Raw genomic sequence first — 17,510 nt, forward strand, 5'->3', positions numbered from 1 at the left:
AGGCACAAGTCACCAGTTCCTTGACTAGTCCTGGAAGTGGTTCTCCATATCTCTTAGCTCTACTCTCTGGCTTCTTGGCTGCATCCTGAGTCATCCTTCATTTTCCATAACAAATGACCTATGTTTAGAGCTGAGTAGCTTCTCAGCCTGCTTCCTTTCCACAGGAGGTTGAGGGCGCAGAGACTTCTTTTCATTATGACTTCTCTCTGCCCCTTTCAATCTAAGTGATACAGTTCCTTTTAAAACCCTAGATTTCATGTTATCATATTATAATCAACTCCAATAGACAAAAGCCATGTTCACATTTCTCTCTGAAAGGCCATTCTCTACCTTGGGCCTCATGTAAGGCTGCTATAGCAGGGCTTCCCAACCCCCAGGCTGCAGACCAGTACCAATCCAAGGCCTGTTAGGAACCTGGACGCACAGCAGGAGGTGAGCAGCGGGCGAGCGAGCGAAGCTTCATCTCCCGCTCCCCATCACTCGCGTTACCACCTGAACCATCCCCCCCACAACCTCCCCCCACTGCTCCATCTGTGGAAAAACTGTCTTCCATGAAACCGGTCCCTGGTGCCAAAAAAGGTTGGGGACTGCTGTGTTACAGGACAAAGTCCTCATTTCTAGAAACCCCAACTGTCTAATTGACAGGGTCTGTAAGACACACACTTAAGATTCTTATAAGCCTTTTTAGTCTAGTTGAAGGTCTATGATGTAGCACTTTAAATCCTCTTCTTAATAAAGGATCTTATGGCATTTTAAATCGTATTTATCAAAAGAGGATAAAATGGTCAAGATACAAATAAAAATTGCCCAAAAATAATAATAATAACTGCAGGCAGCTTTCTGAAACCCTCCTTCTTGCACCTAGTAATCTAAAGAGAGTTACCTCTTTTATCAAACAATAGTTCTCTTGTGAATTATGTAGGCCAATGCTCCTTATATTTATATAGATTAAATTCCTGTTAGAATTCAATGCTAAACTTCTGTTAGAATTTCAGTGAATTCGGAAGAGGTTCTATACTGTATACTCCCTTGCCATGTAAAAAGTGCTAAATTTTATGCTCAAATATAATAACTAGCCTCACCATCAGTTTTCTGGTTCAATCTTAATCTACTTTATTTTGAGGGTCCTGTTTATTTTTTAAATTTTACTTTAAAGACAATATGATTTATGTATATGCCTTCTATCACAAAACACTTGAAATCTTTTTTGGCTGTCGTAATGGCGGTGGGGGGTGGATGGTGTTGAGGAGGTACCAGAGTGATTAATATATAAATGAAGGTTGAATAGAAAGTTCCATTTCTGGCTTAGGAAAATGAAAAGCTCCCCCCACCCTCCACCCCAGGGTTAAAAAAGAAAAAAAACAATGTCTGTGATGATCAGTTTTATGTGTAAACTTGGCTAGGGTATAGTCTCCAGTTATTCAATCAAACACTAATCTAGGTGTTGCTGTGAAGGTATTTGGTAGATGTGATGAAAAGTCCACAATCAGGTCACTTCAAGTAAAGAAGATTATCCTAGATAATATGGGTGGGTCTGATTCGATCAACTGAAAGGCCTTGAAGAGCAGAACTGAAGCTTCCCTGAAGTCAGCCTGTGGACTTCAGCTTCAGCCTGTGCCTGAGAGTTCCAGCCTGCCCTTCCTGACGGCCTGCCCCATGGATTTTGGACTTGCCTAGCCAGCCCCCATAATCAATAAGTCAATTCCTTGCAATATATCTCTTAATATATAGCCTATTTATTCTGTTTGTCTGGTGTAACCCTGGCTGATAGAGTACTGAGTTTTCTACCACTGGTAAGATTATTATGCAAGAGATAAGTAAATAAAGTAAAACATTTACAGATTTTTAAGAAAAGCAGCCAATATGGTATAGTGGTTAAGAACACAGACTCTAGAGTCACACTGCCTGGGTTCAAATCCCAGCCTGACTACTTACTAACCATGTGGCTTTGGACAAATTACTTAGCCTCTTTGTGCCTAAATTTCCTCTTGTATAAAATAAGAGCAATCATAGTTCCTATGTCAAAGGGTTGTGAAGATTAAGTGGGTTATTATACATATAGCACCAACAACAGTACCTGGCACATAGGAAAAGCTAAATAATAGTCTAAAAAGTGATATGGTAGGTAGACAGATCTTCTAAGGGCTCTTTGGATTCTAGGACAGTTTCAAATGTACAATTTTTAAAAGAAAATTATCATTACCATGTTAGGAGAGCAGAATAACTAGTGATTATGAGTAGAAGGCCTAGAACAAATTGACTAAGTTTGCATTGCACAAAGCTCTGCCATTTAACTGTGTGACCTTGTTAAACTTCTCTAAGCCTTAATTTTAGTACTTAAAAAAAAGTGATGGTAATAACAGTATTTACTAATAGGGTTATGGTGAGAAATAAATGATATAAGCTGCTTTATGCAATTTTTAAAGTTTTGGTGGATAACGCTAAAATTTCCCACTGGATTTTTATATCTTTTTATTCTTGATGATCCTGAGGTTATGAATATGTCAGCTCCTTATAATCTAATATAACATTACTCCAGTAGATTAATTTGCTGTTTCTAGTTGTCCATTAACTTGCAATTCAGACAACTTGTTAAAAAATGTGCCCAATCTATACACAAAGTGATTAAGGATTTCCCTTAAAAACTATAGCTGCTATTTATTGACCATCTTCTAGGTGCCATGAGAAACACATCATATACGATTCCTAAATCTCACAACTCAGCACTATCTCCATTTTGCAGATTAGGAAAGATTTTGAAAGTACCTGTGTGAACTGATATAAATACGCTGTAACATCTATTATTATTTCTTTGAGAACACTTTTATTACTTTCTAGATCTCAGTGTGATCCAGACTCCAGGTTAATAATATTAAGTGTCCAGGCAAGTAACCTCTGATCACCTAAGTAGCTAGCTTCTAAATTCTCAAAGGCTTTTCAGGTAATTGATTTTTTAAAAGGGGGAGGGGAATAATTCAATTCCTTTCTCAATTAGATAAATTTAAATCAGCTGTTAATAAAAGCTATAGTTCCACAGAGAATAAGAACACATTCCCATTTAACTATGCAAGTATGAATATTTTTAAATTCAAGAAGAGATACATATTTAAACTGAAGTATATTTTAATCTACAGAATATATAAACCAACATGATCCCACTTGGTCTTTGGCTATCACTATTAATTGAAAACTCATGCCACTAAAATACATTTAATATTTGCCTTTTTATCTGAAAATTATATTGTTAAATTCTAATTTTTTTTTTTTTTTTTTTTTTTTTGCAGTACGCAGGCCTCTCACTGTTGTGGCCTCTCCCGTTGCGGAGCACAGGCTCCGGACGTGCAGGCTCAGCGGCCATGGCTCACAGGCCTAGCCGCTCTGCGACATGTGTGATCTTCCCAGACCGGGGCACGAACCCGTGTCCCCTGCATCGGCAGGCGGACTCTCAACCACTGCGCCACCAGGGAAGCCCTATATCTCTTATATTTAACACTAGAAATAAAACTAGGCTATTGTAGTTCATTTAATATACATGTTTATTTAGTATGTATATACTCCAACCTTTCTAGTTTAGTATCTATATTCACTTAATATATACATTTACACACTACCCTATCTTAGACACTTACTTGAAAGATTATACCCTAGACCCATTTCATTCTATCCTCTCTCTGACAACCATCTATCTATCTTTTTAGCTCACTCACTTTAATATCTCAACTCCAACAATCTTCAGACCTTATCAAGGTCTCCAATTCTTTTCACTCTACTTCATATCCTTATATCCTTTTTCCTCCTTAAAAGCATAAATCCCAAGGCCAAGCATTATGATCACCTCCTTGCACAAACTTTTAGCCACTTGCCCCTCTCTCATTTTAAGACTTTTTTATGTTTTTATGTTGTTACATACTGATTTACTTACCAGCAGACCAAGTTTTCAAACGTGTTGTATTCTAAAAGCTGAACTGCATTAAGTGTAGGTTACATTCTCTGCGTCATGACTGTAAGTAACTATAATACAGCAAGAAGAGGAAAAAAAGAACATTTTCTCTTTTTTTTTAATCCTGGCTTCACGTTTTATCCAACACAGATTTTAATTACCTGCCTAGCCACCGAAGGCAACTGAAATGGCCACGTGTACAGTAAGTCATAGACCAGTTTACTTTAGGTGAGAGATGAAAAAGGGAAGAAAATGTAGTCAAAAAGCAAAACAGAAAGTTAAAGAAAAAGGGGTGCACATTGTTAAAACAAATGAGAAGACAGGTTGAATATAAAAAAAGAAAAATACACAATTGCATAAGGTTCCTGGGAAAGCAAGAGAGGATGGGATCCAAAGTAATGGTAGAGGGGTTGGCCTTGCAGAGAAAGATGTGTGACGTGGTGGGTTTTTAAAATATGTCAAAAATTCTTTGAACTCCTTCCATCAAAGGGTGGAATCTAATACACCTTCTTCAAATATGGACTCATCTCAGTGACTCACTTCTAACGAACAGAATGCAGAAGAAGTGACATTGCTTGACTTCTAAGGCTAGGTCATAAAAGGGGATACAGCTTCCACCTGGCTCTTCTCCCTCTCCCTTGGAACTCAACCACCATGTTATAAGAAAGCCCAAGCCACGTGTAAAGGCCACCTGTAGATATTCCAGCTGAAAATCCCAGCTAAGGTTCCAACCACCTACAGCCAGCACAACAAGGAGACATGTGAATGAGCAAGTCTTTAAGCGATTCTAGGCCCCAACCTTTGAGCTGAGCTAGTTGTTGTCAAACAGAGCAGAGATGAGATGTCCTTGTAGAACTCTGACCAAAGTGCCCTTTCCTAAGCAAAATAAATGTTGTCACTGCTTTAAGCCACTAAACGAGAGATGTGATTTAACAATAGATAAATGGAATAGACAACTCCTCTATTATAACAGAATAACAAGATAAAGTTAAAATATAGGATATCTGGATGTTTGATATAAGAAGTTGAAGGGGTTCTTGTCTGATACCTTTCATTTTCTTTGCGAAATACGAGGCAAGATCATTGCTTAGAATGAGAGACATAATGGGGATTTCAGAAGTGTAAAGAAGAGAATGAAATAGAAATTGTAATGAATGGGAAACAGAGTTAATCAGAGAAATGTGGTTCAACTGTCAAGTCATGCTGACAGCCCATTTGAGGTTGAATTTATAGTGCCCCTTCCATGTGGCTTTCTCCAGCAGTGCTTAGCTCCTGGCTGAAAGCACTAAGAAAGTGCAAGTTAAGTTTATCAACTGGACTTCTGTAAGGAAGGATGTGATAAAAAGAGAAAAGTGCAAAGGATTTCAGGGACCACGTAATCTAAACTGGTTAAGAAAAAATGAAGCGAGAGGTTCTAATGAAGAATGATCATAATGGGAATATTTAAAAAGCAAACAATAAGGAGAGGACACTGTAATCAGAGAATGACATGCCTACAATAGTGATTCTTGCACAGTTAATGATTATGACAAGGTTGCTGGTGAGACTGGCTATCTGAACTGAAGTGAAGAGAAGGGGATAACGATAATGTGGTCAAGGAATTGAGATGCAATGATAATGGATGAGTCATCACGCAGAAGTTAAAGCCATCAAGGATGAATACAGGGCTTACAGTATAGAGAAACTTTGTGACCCAAAGTTTTTGATGAATGAAAGTAAGTGAGCCAGAGATTGGTAAATGACAGCAACATAGACGAGGAACATGGTGATACAGCTTAATGGTATAGGTCTTGTCTTGGTCTGTTTGGGCTGCTATAACAGAATACCATAGACTGGGTGGCTTATAAATAAAAGAAATTTATTTCTCACAGTTCTGAAAGCTGGAAATTCAAGATCTGGTGCCGGCAGATTTGGTGTCTGGTACCAGCCCACTTCCTCATTGACAGCCGTATTCTCACTGTTAACCTCACAGCTGAAGGGGCAAGGGAGCTCTCTCAGCCTTTTTTATAATCCCATTCATGAGGCTCCGCCCTCATGACATAACCACCTCCCAAAGATCCCACCTTCAAATATCATCAACTTGGGAGTCAGGATTCAACATATGAATCTGGGGGATACACAAACATTCAGGCCTCAAATGAGGAGAGTTTTTTTAAGAGGCTGGGAGCATAACAGTTTTTCCTAATCTAATGTCTTCCTAGCTGAAGCCTGAGACCAATCTCTCCCTACCAATTAAAAGTGATATAATTTTGACATATAAACGTCGAATAAACTACTATGTGCTAAGAAGAGAGGGAAAGAGGTACCCTCTTATCAAATAAATCAACTACTAGACCCAAATAGTCAATATATTACAGAGAAAGTACCTGCTAACTGGGGAGGGGGGAGGGTAAACATTTCTAAAAGAAGCTTGAGTTTTTTTATCCATTTAATTATCCATAGTTTTAGCTTCCACTATGAGCTGGGAACTGTGTTTGGGGGATATCTACCTAAACAAGGTAGATATTGTCTCTGCCCTTACATATCACAATGTGTAGTAGGAGAAACAGCTGAGAAATCAATGCTAGTATAAGTGCTAGAGTTACAGATGTAAACATCTCCAAAATGGACTCAAAACCAATTTCTATTTCAGTCAGTTACAGTCTATTTACCAAGATGATCTCAGAAATTCTATACTTATTCCCATATAAACTCCTATGTTGTATTTTCACCCTAGTATCAATCTCAGGCACCTGTGTATCATTGTACATTTTTATCATAAATATCTGAATGTATCTGTCTCCCAGCTTAAGGATAGGAACTAAGTCTTACATTTATTCTCATATTTGCATTTATGGACTAGCACAATGCCTGGTACAAGGTAGGCACTTACTAAGTACTGATTGAGAATAACTTAAGGATTGAATGAATGACAAACAAATGACTATTCTGTCTCTGCATCATTCTATCAGTTGAACTATAGCTTATTTAGTAACCTCAAGACTACAGCCTAAAGAGAGATTCATATTCTTCCCCAGTTTAACCTTTCATGGCTTCTATACATCTAGGGAGCTGAGCTAGGACAGGATCCTAGCTGAGCTAGGATTGGAGGAGCTAAATTAGCGGAATTGGCTCTTAGAAAAGAAGCTAAGTAATATCTGTATAAACAGTTTCTTTCAATTTTGTGGCTCACATACCACAACGGTCTGCTGATGCTATATGGTCTTCTACTTGAATAAGTGGAAATTGAATACCCATTAAGTAGAACCTTAAAATAATGAGATCTCAAGACAGTATCTTTGATTTTCTGAGTCAAAGTCCAGATGGAGAATACAGACTTGCCAAGGACTCATAGGTTTAGATTCAACAGTTGTTTTACTAGAAAACAAAAATTTCAGAAGTCATTGAAAAGTTAACATTAAATGAATAGTAGGCAACAGGGAATACAATCTTAAACCATAGCCATAAAGCCTGGGACTTTATACCTGTAACAGCAAATCAGCTAAAGATATGGCATTTACATTGGATTTTATAAGGCAGCCCTAATGTCAAATGTGCTACTGAATTATCCTTCATTGTGAACTGTCAATTAGTTCATTTCTCTCTTTAAAGGAGTCCCCTTTTTTTTTTTTCTGGCCACGCCACTCAGTATGTGGGATCTTAGTTCCCTGACCAGGGATCAAACCCGTGCTCCCTGCAGTGGAAGCGCAGAGTCTTAACCACTGGACCACCGGGGAAGTCCCAAGTAGTCCCAAATTTGATTCAGAAAATTATCCACATAGATACAGAACATTACTGAATCTATTATAACCAAAAAGTAAAAAACCAAATTGTTACTGCAGGAAATACTCTATAATATACTTCCTACAAAATTCTCATGATTATGCATTTACTTTCTAAAGCTTCCACTAGACTATGAGCTACATGAAGACAACTCTGTATCTCCTACACACCCCCCCAGAAATTAAAAAAAAATGAATAGATGAATTATAATGGATTGAAATATAAAAATTTAAGCTATACCTCCAACTCTAATTAAGCAAGTTAAGTTATACCTCTATATTTAAGCAACTTTTAAGCTATACCTCCATATCAGGGGAAATAATTTATTTTTTGCATTATGGTAGTAAACCTCAATATTAGCAAGAAAGAGGTCTACTAATACTGATGAGTCTTTTTGAAGCTGTAAGGGGCTGAAAGGGTTACAAAACCTATAAAAAGAATAAAAGCGCATCAACGCATTCCAACAATTTTTAAGTTGATAAAAATACTAGCTGAATTTGTAAGCACAAATGTTTCTACCTTTAAACATAAATAATCAGTTAAATATATTTATTCTCTAAGCCAAGTTTATGAAGGTTTCACTGTACTTCCTTTTATTTGCTCTACAACTAGCTTTTATAAGCTAGTTTTGAGGAATAGCCCATGAGTTCTAGTGTTCTAAATTTAGGTGAATAATGCCAGATTTTCTCTGTCTATACTATTTGGTTTATACACTTCAATCGTGTAGCCCTAATCTTTCTAGAATGAAGAGTTCTGGGGTTTTTTTTTTGTTTGTTTTTTTGTTTTAAGTTTATCCTCATACAATATACCAATTCATTTACTCCCATTAGCCGCCCTGATCTTAACTTTCTCCAGTTCTGCTATAAACAAAACATCATAACTACACATAATACGTTAAGGATTTTACACTAAGAGTAGACTGTTTTATGTTTGTTTCTAATACACTCCCTTGATGACCAACATTTAAGTTGTCCCTTTACCTACAGCAGAACATGAAAATATCTTCAAAGATCAATACAGTGATTCCAAAATTTGTTTCTTAGGCCAAAACTCAGAGGCTATCGTTATTTAAGTACAGATCAAAAATTTCCCCTAAATAAATTACCTTGTATTTGCTCACACTGAGGATCATTTGCCATTTCTCTACCCACATAATTCTGTAAGACTCCTCTATAATTTATTCCGGTCTTGCTACTTTTAAAATATACCTTCTTTCTTTTAATAAATATATGGGAAAAATTGAATTATAAACCTGGAAAAGGCCACAGCCTCTTTATCAAATTCATCCTTCTCAATTTTATAGTACAGCTTGGAGGTATTAAAACACTTGTCTAAAGCAAACTAATGGAAAGAATTAGAAAAGAGAATTTAGATTTTTCTTATTCTAAGTTCATATTCCTACTATTAAGTCACACTTTAACTTTTTAATATCAATTTTAAAGAACGCTAAGGGAAGAATATTGATATTTACTTAGTACAATATATGTTGGTACTATATTTTACATGTTTTTTCCACTATTCCACATGACTCTACAAAACTCAACAGCATATAGGATGCTTACTTTAATTATAAAAGTAACATTTTATCTGACTTTAAATTATTTTGTTTCTTTAAAAGTTACGCTGTTCTCATCAGTGCTTTGGCTTTTACTTTTTTCAAAACAAAGAAGCTAAACTTTTAGTGGCTACAGTTCTTAATTTATATAAGTCATGTCAGATGTCATATATAGTTTTATAGCTTCTAAACAGCTGGCCTTAAAAGGGGAGCAAAATGAGGATGAAATTTGGAAAAGATCCTTTGACCATCCAAGGTCATTCTTTCCCTCACAGCTGGGAGAATTATAGACAATCCACACATAAAACAACCAATCAGAAATCATTTTTCAGAAATGCCATAGGCACTCTGAGTTCAATATGCCCCCCCAAATCTGTTCCTCCCCTTATATCCATTTCCTAACTCCATTACTGGCATTACAACCCAGCCACCAAGACACAGAAGCTAAAAACTTGGGAGTTATTCCCAATTCCTCCTTTTCCTCATTCCCAACATGCAATCAGTACAGTACAGTCTGCTTATTTTTAGTTTCCAAATTTCTCACATTTCAGATCATTCCTGTATCCCTACCTCTACCACCTTGATTCAGACCCTCAAAGTCCCTCACGAGAGAGGGAGCCTTCTAATTGATCTTCCTGCCTCCAAACACTTCACTTGTTCCATGGTGACATCTTCACATTACCACCAAAGTAATCTCTCTAAAACCCAAATTTTATCATATCTTTCTCTTATTTCACAGTAGCTCCCTAATGTCCATGGGATAAAATTCAAACTCTTTTCATGGTCTCTGTCCATTTCTTCAGTCTCATCTTTCATTGTACAATCTCCCCTCTTCCCTACCACGAACCCCATCCTCTATCATTTAGTCATAATGGACAACTTACTTTCGTCCCTGAATATGTCATGCTGTTTCACCCCTCTGTATCTTTGCTCACTCTGTGTGCTCTCTCTACTCAGAACATACTTCCTCCTGTGATCCTGCTGTTGAACATTTACGATTTTCAATGTTCAACTCCGGGCTCACCTCGTCTTTGCAGTCCTTTTTGAACTTCACTTCCCCCCACCTCTGTGGAAATGACCATACTTTCTATTGGTTTCCCCAGTGAACTTTTACAAAAGCATTTGTAACAGTTTTTTTTTGTTTTGTTTTGTTTTTTGTTTTTCATTAAGTTGTTGACATGTCTGTCTCCCCCTTCTGAAACACAGGTACTTTGGAGCAGATACTGTATCCTATTCAACCTTTATTCCCATAGACTTGCATAAAGTGTCACATATTAGGAACTCAATATGTAGAATGAATGAACAAATGAACAAAGAAAAGAACAATACAGGGACTCTTGAGGAATATTTTTTAAATTAAGATAAAATATTCCAAATAATATGGTACTGACCTAGGTATATTTACCTCCTATAAGTTCCACATTTTCCTATTTAACATAGTTTTTTTCCGTTAAAAACTTAAGATTTATTCCCTTGAGGAAATGTGGACACATATGTGTACTAACATTTATTATCACATAGATATATAGACAATTTTGTAAATTATACTAATTATTTTATTAATTTAATGGAATATCAAAATGACTTATGGTCAACTCCTTACTATCTGAAAGAATCTTAATAGCTATGTTGGCTTACCTAGTATCTTTTCATCTGCTGCTTCTGCCACTCAGCCATGGCTTACTTCTCTAAACTGGCTTTCATGCCTCTAATTATCCTGCTGCTGGCAATGAAAAGCAACAATCTGTTTATATCCTAAGTAGAGGACACTGGCCAGGAGAATGGGAAAAATGGTTCCTGAGCAGGAGGGTAATTTTACACAGTAGATGATCTGCACAAAATGAATCAGAGAATCATGGAACTGTATGAGATAATATGTATTTATCATCCAAATAGTGTGGCTGTTTATTTTCACTTTTTTTTCTTTATTTTTTAACCTAAGGAAGACTACTCCAAAATTCTTCTGGCAATCTATTAAAATGGAATAAATATCTGTTGCTGATTTTCTTTTAAAAAAATATGATAATTGAAAAGTTTAAAGACATAAGATATGAGATCACTGAACTTGTTCCTAATCAACATTTAAATCTATAAAAATTTTTAATAAAAATGTATTCACTGGGATTCAGTATTAAAAACTAATAAATTCTAATTGTAGTAGAGTCCAATAAGGAAATTAACTTTGTACCTAACTTTACAGATTATACACAAATTACTAAACTATAATAATCTGTTCACTAGGTGTATAAATGCTTATTCAGAGGAAATACTGAAGAAATAAGTTAATTTCTAGTATGAAAAAAGACAAATACAGCATTTTGTTCATCTGTACAAACTTGTGAGGATCCACAAATTACCAAGATGATGGAAAGATGGGTTGGCGTTTTTATTACATGTAAAGACAGCTATGCTCTAAACGTGTGGTGTCCAATATACCAAACACTAACTGCCACGTGTAGGTTAAAAATTCAGTTTATCAGTTGCCCAGGTTACATTTCAAGTGCTCAATAGCTGCATGTAGCTAGTGGCTACCACATGAGACAATATAAACATTTCCATCACAGCAGCAAGTTTGATTGGATAGTGCTATTGTAAACCATGGTAAAATGCAAATTTCCAAGTACTTTTAAAATGGCAATATAAGTTCAAAAGTAATTTTTCAATTGGCTATTTCACAGAAAGGGAAAGTATACATTTACAAATGAGAAAAAAAGGATTAAACACAAATATTAATGAATGCTTTAAGTATATAAAATTAATTTTCTATGGCTTAATTTGAAATTATACCACATTGAATCTGAAAAGACTTTCAAGGTAATTTAATCCTTCATCCTCAATTTACAGAAATTGAATCTAGAAGACAGTACAAGGAAAAATTAACTCTTTCATTTAAGATATCTACTATATCCAAATAAAGATACTATTGGAAACCACCAAAATTTTCTATAATAATAAACAGATTAAAATGAAGTGTAAGCTATTCTGTGTATCTTAGAATCAGATTTTCCATTGGATACAGAGGCTGTTTGCACAGTGGTTAGGATTTCAGGTTCTGGGGTTAACCTGCCTAAGTTCAAACGTTACTCCCTGACTCACTAGCTGTGCAACCTTAGACAAGTCATTTAAGCTCTCTAAGCCTCCTTTTTCTCATCTATAAAATGGAGAAATATATTTCTCCATTTTCTCATCTATAAAATGGAGAAATACATTTCAACTATATCATACAGTTGAAAAGATTAAGTGAAATTATGAATGCAAAGTACTAGAGAACCTGGCACACAGTAAGTCTTTAAAAAAATGCTAGTTTTTATGAAACTTGCATTTTGGTTGAAACTAGTCTACTGGTGACTTTCTTTAACTTCCATTCATCTTCGAAAGTTCTTAAGACAGAGAGACTCTGGAAAACATTCAAAACTCATTATATGAACACTGGCTTACAGGTGGCTCTACCACTTGCAATCATGGGAGAATCTGCATTCAAATCTCTACCAACACTTTACCCATAGGTCTCAACACCTTGGCGCTAAGAATGTAACATAAAGCCCCAAGCAACATGTGGTGGGGGGTAGAGGACATCTAATGTTTGTTTGTTTTTTAATGAAATAAACAAACAAAAAACCCCTCCTAGGCTAAAATAGATGGCATCTGTTTTTATGTTGGGGGCTGTGAGTAAAGTAAAAAGTGGGAGACAGGATAAGTAAAACAATTTTGAATGACAAGTTTAAAATTTCTCAGAGAATTGTACGCTCACTTATTTTTCTAAAATTTATACTTCTGCATATTAGCTGAAGTTTAAATAACTACAGTCAGATTTTGAGACACATATTTTTTACTAGAGTAATTTTTAAAAATACACAGAACAGGTATGTAAAAGTAACAGTTGCTCTTTCATTAAGTTTTAAGACATATCAATACAATTTCCTAGTTCACTACAGTAGAATAATAGGTACCCAACTTAATGTGATCTCCAGAAACTGTGGATATGAAAATGAAATCTCCCCAGCTTTCAAGTCTTACCCCAGAAAATGTTTTATTCTAAGTGTAGAGGGATAGATTTCAATAGAGTACAACATAAGCACCAGATGATCAAAACTAACTAAGACTGTTCTCAAATATTTTTATGCCCAGCTTCATTCTTCTGGAATATTTTTAGAACTAAGCTCCAGAGTCACCTGTATGAGGCATGGGCCAAACCTCAAATCCTAACTGGCCTGATATTTTTATATCATCATTTCAAATCAAACATTTTCCTATTGGTAGTTTTCAAAGTTTTAAGTTCATTTTCCATAATGTTAGCACTTGTCATATTTTGCTTTTCACTTAACTTTTATATGTACATTTTCTCTCTCACACTAGATAGTAAAATTTCTTGAGCTTTACTTACAGAGTCTCCATATGAAACTAATACACTTTGTAGATATTTTGAAAATATTCATATTAATTGATTATGTAGTGATACAGTATGGAGTCAGGGCATCAGATTCTATTCCTTACTCTGATATCACGAATAGCATGATCTCAGCTCCAGCTTATTCAGAGGTCAGGCACTTTGGCTTTGAAATGGAATGATTACACAGGCTGATCTCTAGAATCACTTATATTTCTAAAAGTTTATGCTTTTATGTATCAGCTGAAGTTTAAATAACTACATTCAAATTTTGAAAGGCATATATTTTCAAAAGTAATTTTTAAAAACTATACAGAACAGTTAGGTATATGATGGTAAAAGTTGTTCTTTCATTAAGTTTTAAGATATATTGATAAAATTTCTTTGTTCACCACAGTAGAACAGCAGCAACATGCACCTGATACAATTGCTCCAAATGAAATTACAAACTGATCAACATGTGACACTTGCAATGATTGTCCCAATGAGACATAGCTTGCTATTTTCTTTTATCACTTCACAACATTTATTCAAACTACTATAATGACCTTCAGTTTCCATAAATAAACTTATATAAAAAGCTGGCTAACATACTTAAGAACTAGGCTATCACTAACAGTTAAAGCTTAGGAAAGAATTTATTCATAGGAATAATTTCAAGATATTTTGATAAACATCTGAAGTTTCCTTTCTGTTTCCTGTAAATATTCCAAGATTATCCCATAGCTACGAGCTTCAAATTAATACTGTCTAGGGGAGAATTAGTTTGGTAACTTAATAATGGAAATATCTAAATCACAAAAGAGTCTACTATCACTGTTAAAAATATAAACACTGTACAGGCCAGCCCTTGTTAATAAAAATCACTGATATGATTCCATTACCAAGCACACTCTTTGTAATACAATTAGCACATGTTTTATCTTTAGCTTTAAATTAAAAAGGAAAATGATGAAAGGCACAAGTAATTCTTTACTTTCCACATTAATACTTTTTGTACAGTTAGTTACTACATTTGTGCACTTAAAGAAAATAAAACACTAAAATTCTACCTCTATATTGGCTTTTTAAAATCTCCATATCACATATTAAAGACATTAAACTTTTCTGGAGCTCCTGAAAATTAACACCAAAACTTTATTGGTGAAACACAAACCACATAATCTGATCTAACTATTCACATTAAACAAAATGAATGACTAGATATTTCCCAATCGATTCTGCTTTACTGATACCGAAAAAAGCTATTTCCTTCATGCTAAATTATGAAATTAACCTAAAACATAGTAAAAACATAGAAGCATTAAAAGATACTATTTACACAAACTGGAATAAATTCATCAGGCATTCCCTCAAGTGCTGAGATGTCATTTACTCCCGGTCACACAACGAATACTATTTGTTTTCTGTTCATCCTGAATCATCAAATCTGAGTTGAACCTGGCAAAGGCAAAAACCATCCAGACTGACTGACGGATTGATTGATAGATAAATAAATAAATAAAACCATATAGCCATACAGAAATTCATGACTTTTTACTGTTTGGTGTAAAGTGTAGAGTGCCTGCACTTTCAGCTCTCAGAAGAAATCCACCGTATTCTGGAAGCACTTCAATTCAGAGTGACCTTTAAGTTTTATAGACATTGTAGCAAATTCTTGCATGTCTCAAGAAAAGGCAAACCTGCCTTGCTTTTTTTCTCTAATGGGAAAAGTTTTTGTTTACTCTTATTATATTTTCCACTCCTAATCTGAAAAGACGGAGGATCTCTAAAACGTAGTTGCCCACTTAGGATTAACCTCACCTGCGGAGGACCAGACCCGCAGCCCCTCACCTGATGATAAGGTTGGGATGGACCCAAGTGATGGAGGGAAAAGAGCCAACTCTGCTCACAACACTACCTGTGGCTCCCAAAGAGGGGGCCCGCGTTTTGGGGGTGGGGAGCGAGGGCTGGGATGGTCCAAGAGACTTCTTTATCCGGACCATATCTGGGGAAGCATCTAAGCATGGGAGACCCCCCCACCCCACCCCCGGCGCGCGCTCTAGTGAAAGACGGAATTGCAGGGACCGCTCTCCTCCCTCGCCCTCTCCATCCGGCCCTCGGCGCTCAGCCCTCGCGCCGGAGCTGGGGGGAGGGGGTGGAAGAGGAAGGGAGCGGGTCCCCAGGATTCCCTAGAGTGGCTCCCGGCGGCCGCTGCGAGGCCTGGACCGTGTCAGCGGCCTCCGGGCTCCGACCCGGAGGGGCGCTCGGTGCCCCGTTCCGGCCCGCCCGGCGGGCCCCCAGACCCAGCCCTTGACTCACCGCTCTCCACCTCGCTGCCTTTCTTGGCGGTCGCCGCGTTCCCCATGACTGAGACGATGAAAGGAAGGGGTCAGGGAGGGGAAGGGGAGCCGGGGCCGTCCCCGCCGCTCCACAGGCTGAGGCAACTCCTGCTTCTGCACCGGTCAGCGCGGTCAGTGCTCTCAGCGCTGGCGGCCGGAGTGCGGGCGGGAAGACTGGGCCGGTTCTGAGGCCAAGGCTTCAGCAAAATCCTCAGCCCCGGCGGCAGCAGCGATATCAACGGCAGCAACGGTGGCGGCGGCGGCGGCTGTGGCTGGCAGACACTCCCCCTTACCCAGCCCCGCCCCCCCTGCGCGCCCCCCGGCAGCAGCGCGCCGGGGCCCCGACCCTGTCCCTCTTCACCAGCGGGCGCGCGCGCCGGAAGTGACGTGTCGGCCGCGTACAAGGGCGGCGGGATGAGGGGGGCCGAGCCGGGGGCAGCGGACTCGGGTAACCTCGGCTGGCACCTCAGCGGCCCACCGAGCCGGGACGTGGTGGCCCGGACTTGGTCTCGGATGCCCATCCTCAAGATCTGGGAGGCGGCGTGGGGACCGTTAGCTTTGAGTAACCTGTCGTCTCTCAGCCTGGACTCCCCCACGCCCTGGAGGTCGCACGCGAGGGGAGCTCCCTGGTTCGCGCCACTGGGCTTTGCGGACTGGTCAGTATCAGCCGAGGGAACAAGTTCGTCCCTAATCCTGATCGTGGTTCCGAGCCTGTCTTTGCCTCACAGATCCAGGTGTTCACCGAGCCCACCACGTTGTCCTCCTGGTTCTTAGGCACCAGTCACAAGACCTTTGATGTTCCCAGTGCAGTTTTCATTCTCTGGTTTTGCGGGATCGCTCTCAGGTTTTGTCAAATACCCCAGAGAGAAAGGAAAGTATTACTATTTCTACAGAATGTCTGTTGATGTGAATCATTGTATTTAGCAGCTCTCTGTGTAGATGTCAAAATAAATGCATTCCCAATTGGTAACTGCGTTTTTCTTAACATACATCTTGAATTTGTGAAGAGTTTTACTTACCAGGTTAATTTTTTGCGGCACTCTAGTATTTTTTGTTGCATGTTTCTTTGAATTTTGCGTCGTGAGCATTTATTCTAAATTTAGTGTAGAAAAACTGTAACTTCCCGAGGGGCGGAGACTACTAAATTTATTTTGTGTCCCCAAGACACCAGGCATAGTAGGTATTTAATGGATAGTTGATGCCTTGAAAGTAAGCAGAGGAAATCTCTCAGAATTTTTTTTTGAAATAGCTTTCATTACTGACAAAAACAGAGTGGTAACTGTAGAAGTTTCTCAGTAAGTTCTTCCTGCTGTTTCTTATCACTATTTCTGTTAAATTAATTTAACAAAGGTTTATATCATGTATACTGTATTCCAAGTACTACCATGCAGGTAGCAACTTATTTGATCCTCAAGAACCCTATGAGATATGGAGTTTTACTCTCATTATTTCACTTATGAACAAACTGAGGCACAAAGAAGTTAAGCAATTTACCCTAGATTACACAGCTATTACCTCTTTGAAGCAGGATTTGAACCTAGGTAG

The 17,510-nt window shown here is 37.8% G+C and overlaps 1 protein-coding gene across 2 annotated transcripts in view; it reads right to left on the reverse strand.

The window, feature by feature from the left end:
• Positions 1-16,209, reverse strand: part of PRKACB (protein kinase cAMP-activated catalytic subunit beta) — a 136,871-nt gene extending 120,662 nt beyond the window's left edge. The window contains exon 1 of one of the 2 annotated variants that reach the window (XM_082834716.1): positions 15,946-16,209. In XM_082834716.1, the coding sequence (XP_082690842.1) occupies positions 15,946-15,991 (46 nt within the window). In that variant the 5' untranslated portion in view covers positions 15,992-16,209. The remainder of the gene's footprint in view (positions 1-15,945) is intronic. The other variant, XM_082834718.1, reaches the window with a different exon arrangement.
• Between the last annotated feature and the right edge of the window lie 1,301 nt (positions 16,210-17,510).

This window comes from Leucopleurus acutus (genome assembly GCF_964270905.1).
Source record: "Leucopleurus acutus genome assembly, chromosome: 2".
Classification (NCBI taxonomy): domain Eukaryota; kingdom Metazoa; phylum Chordata; class Mammalia; order Artiodactyla; family Delphinidae; genus Leucopleurus; species Leucopleurus acutus.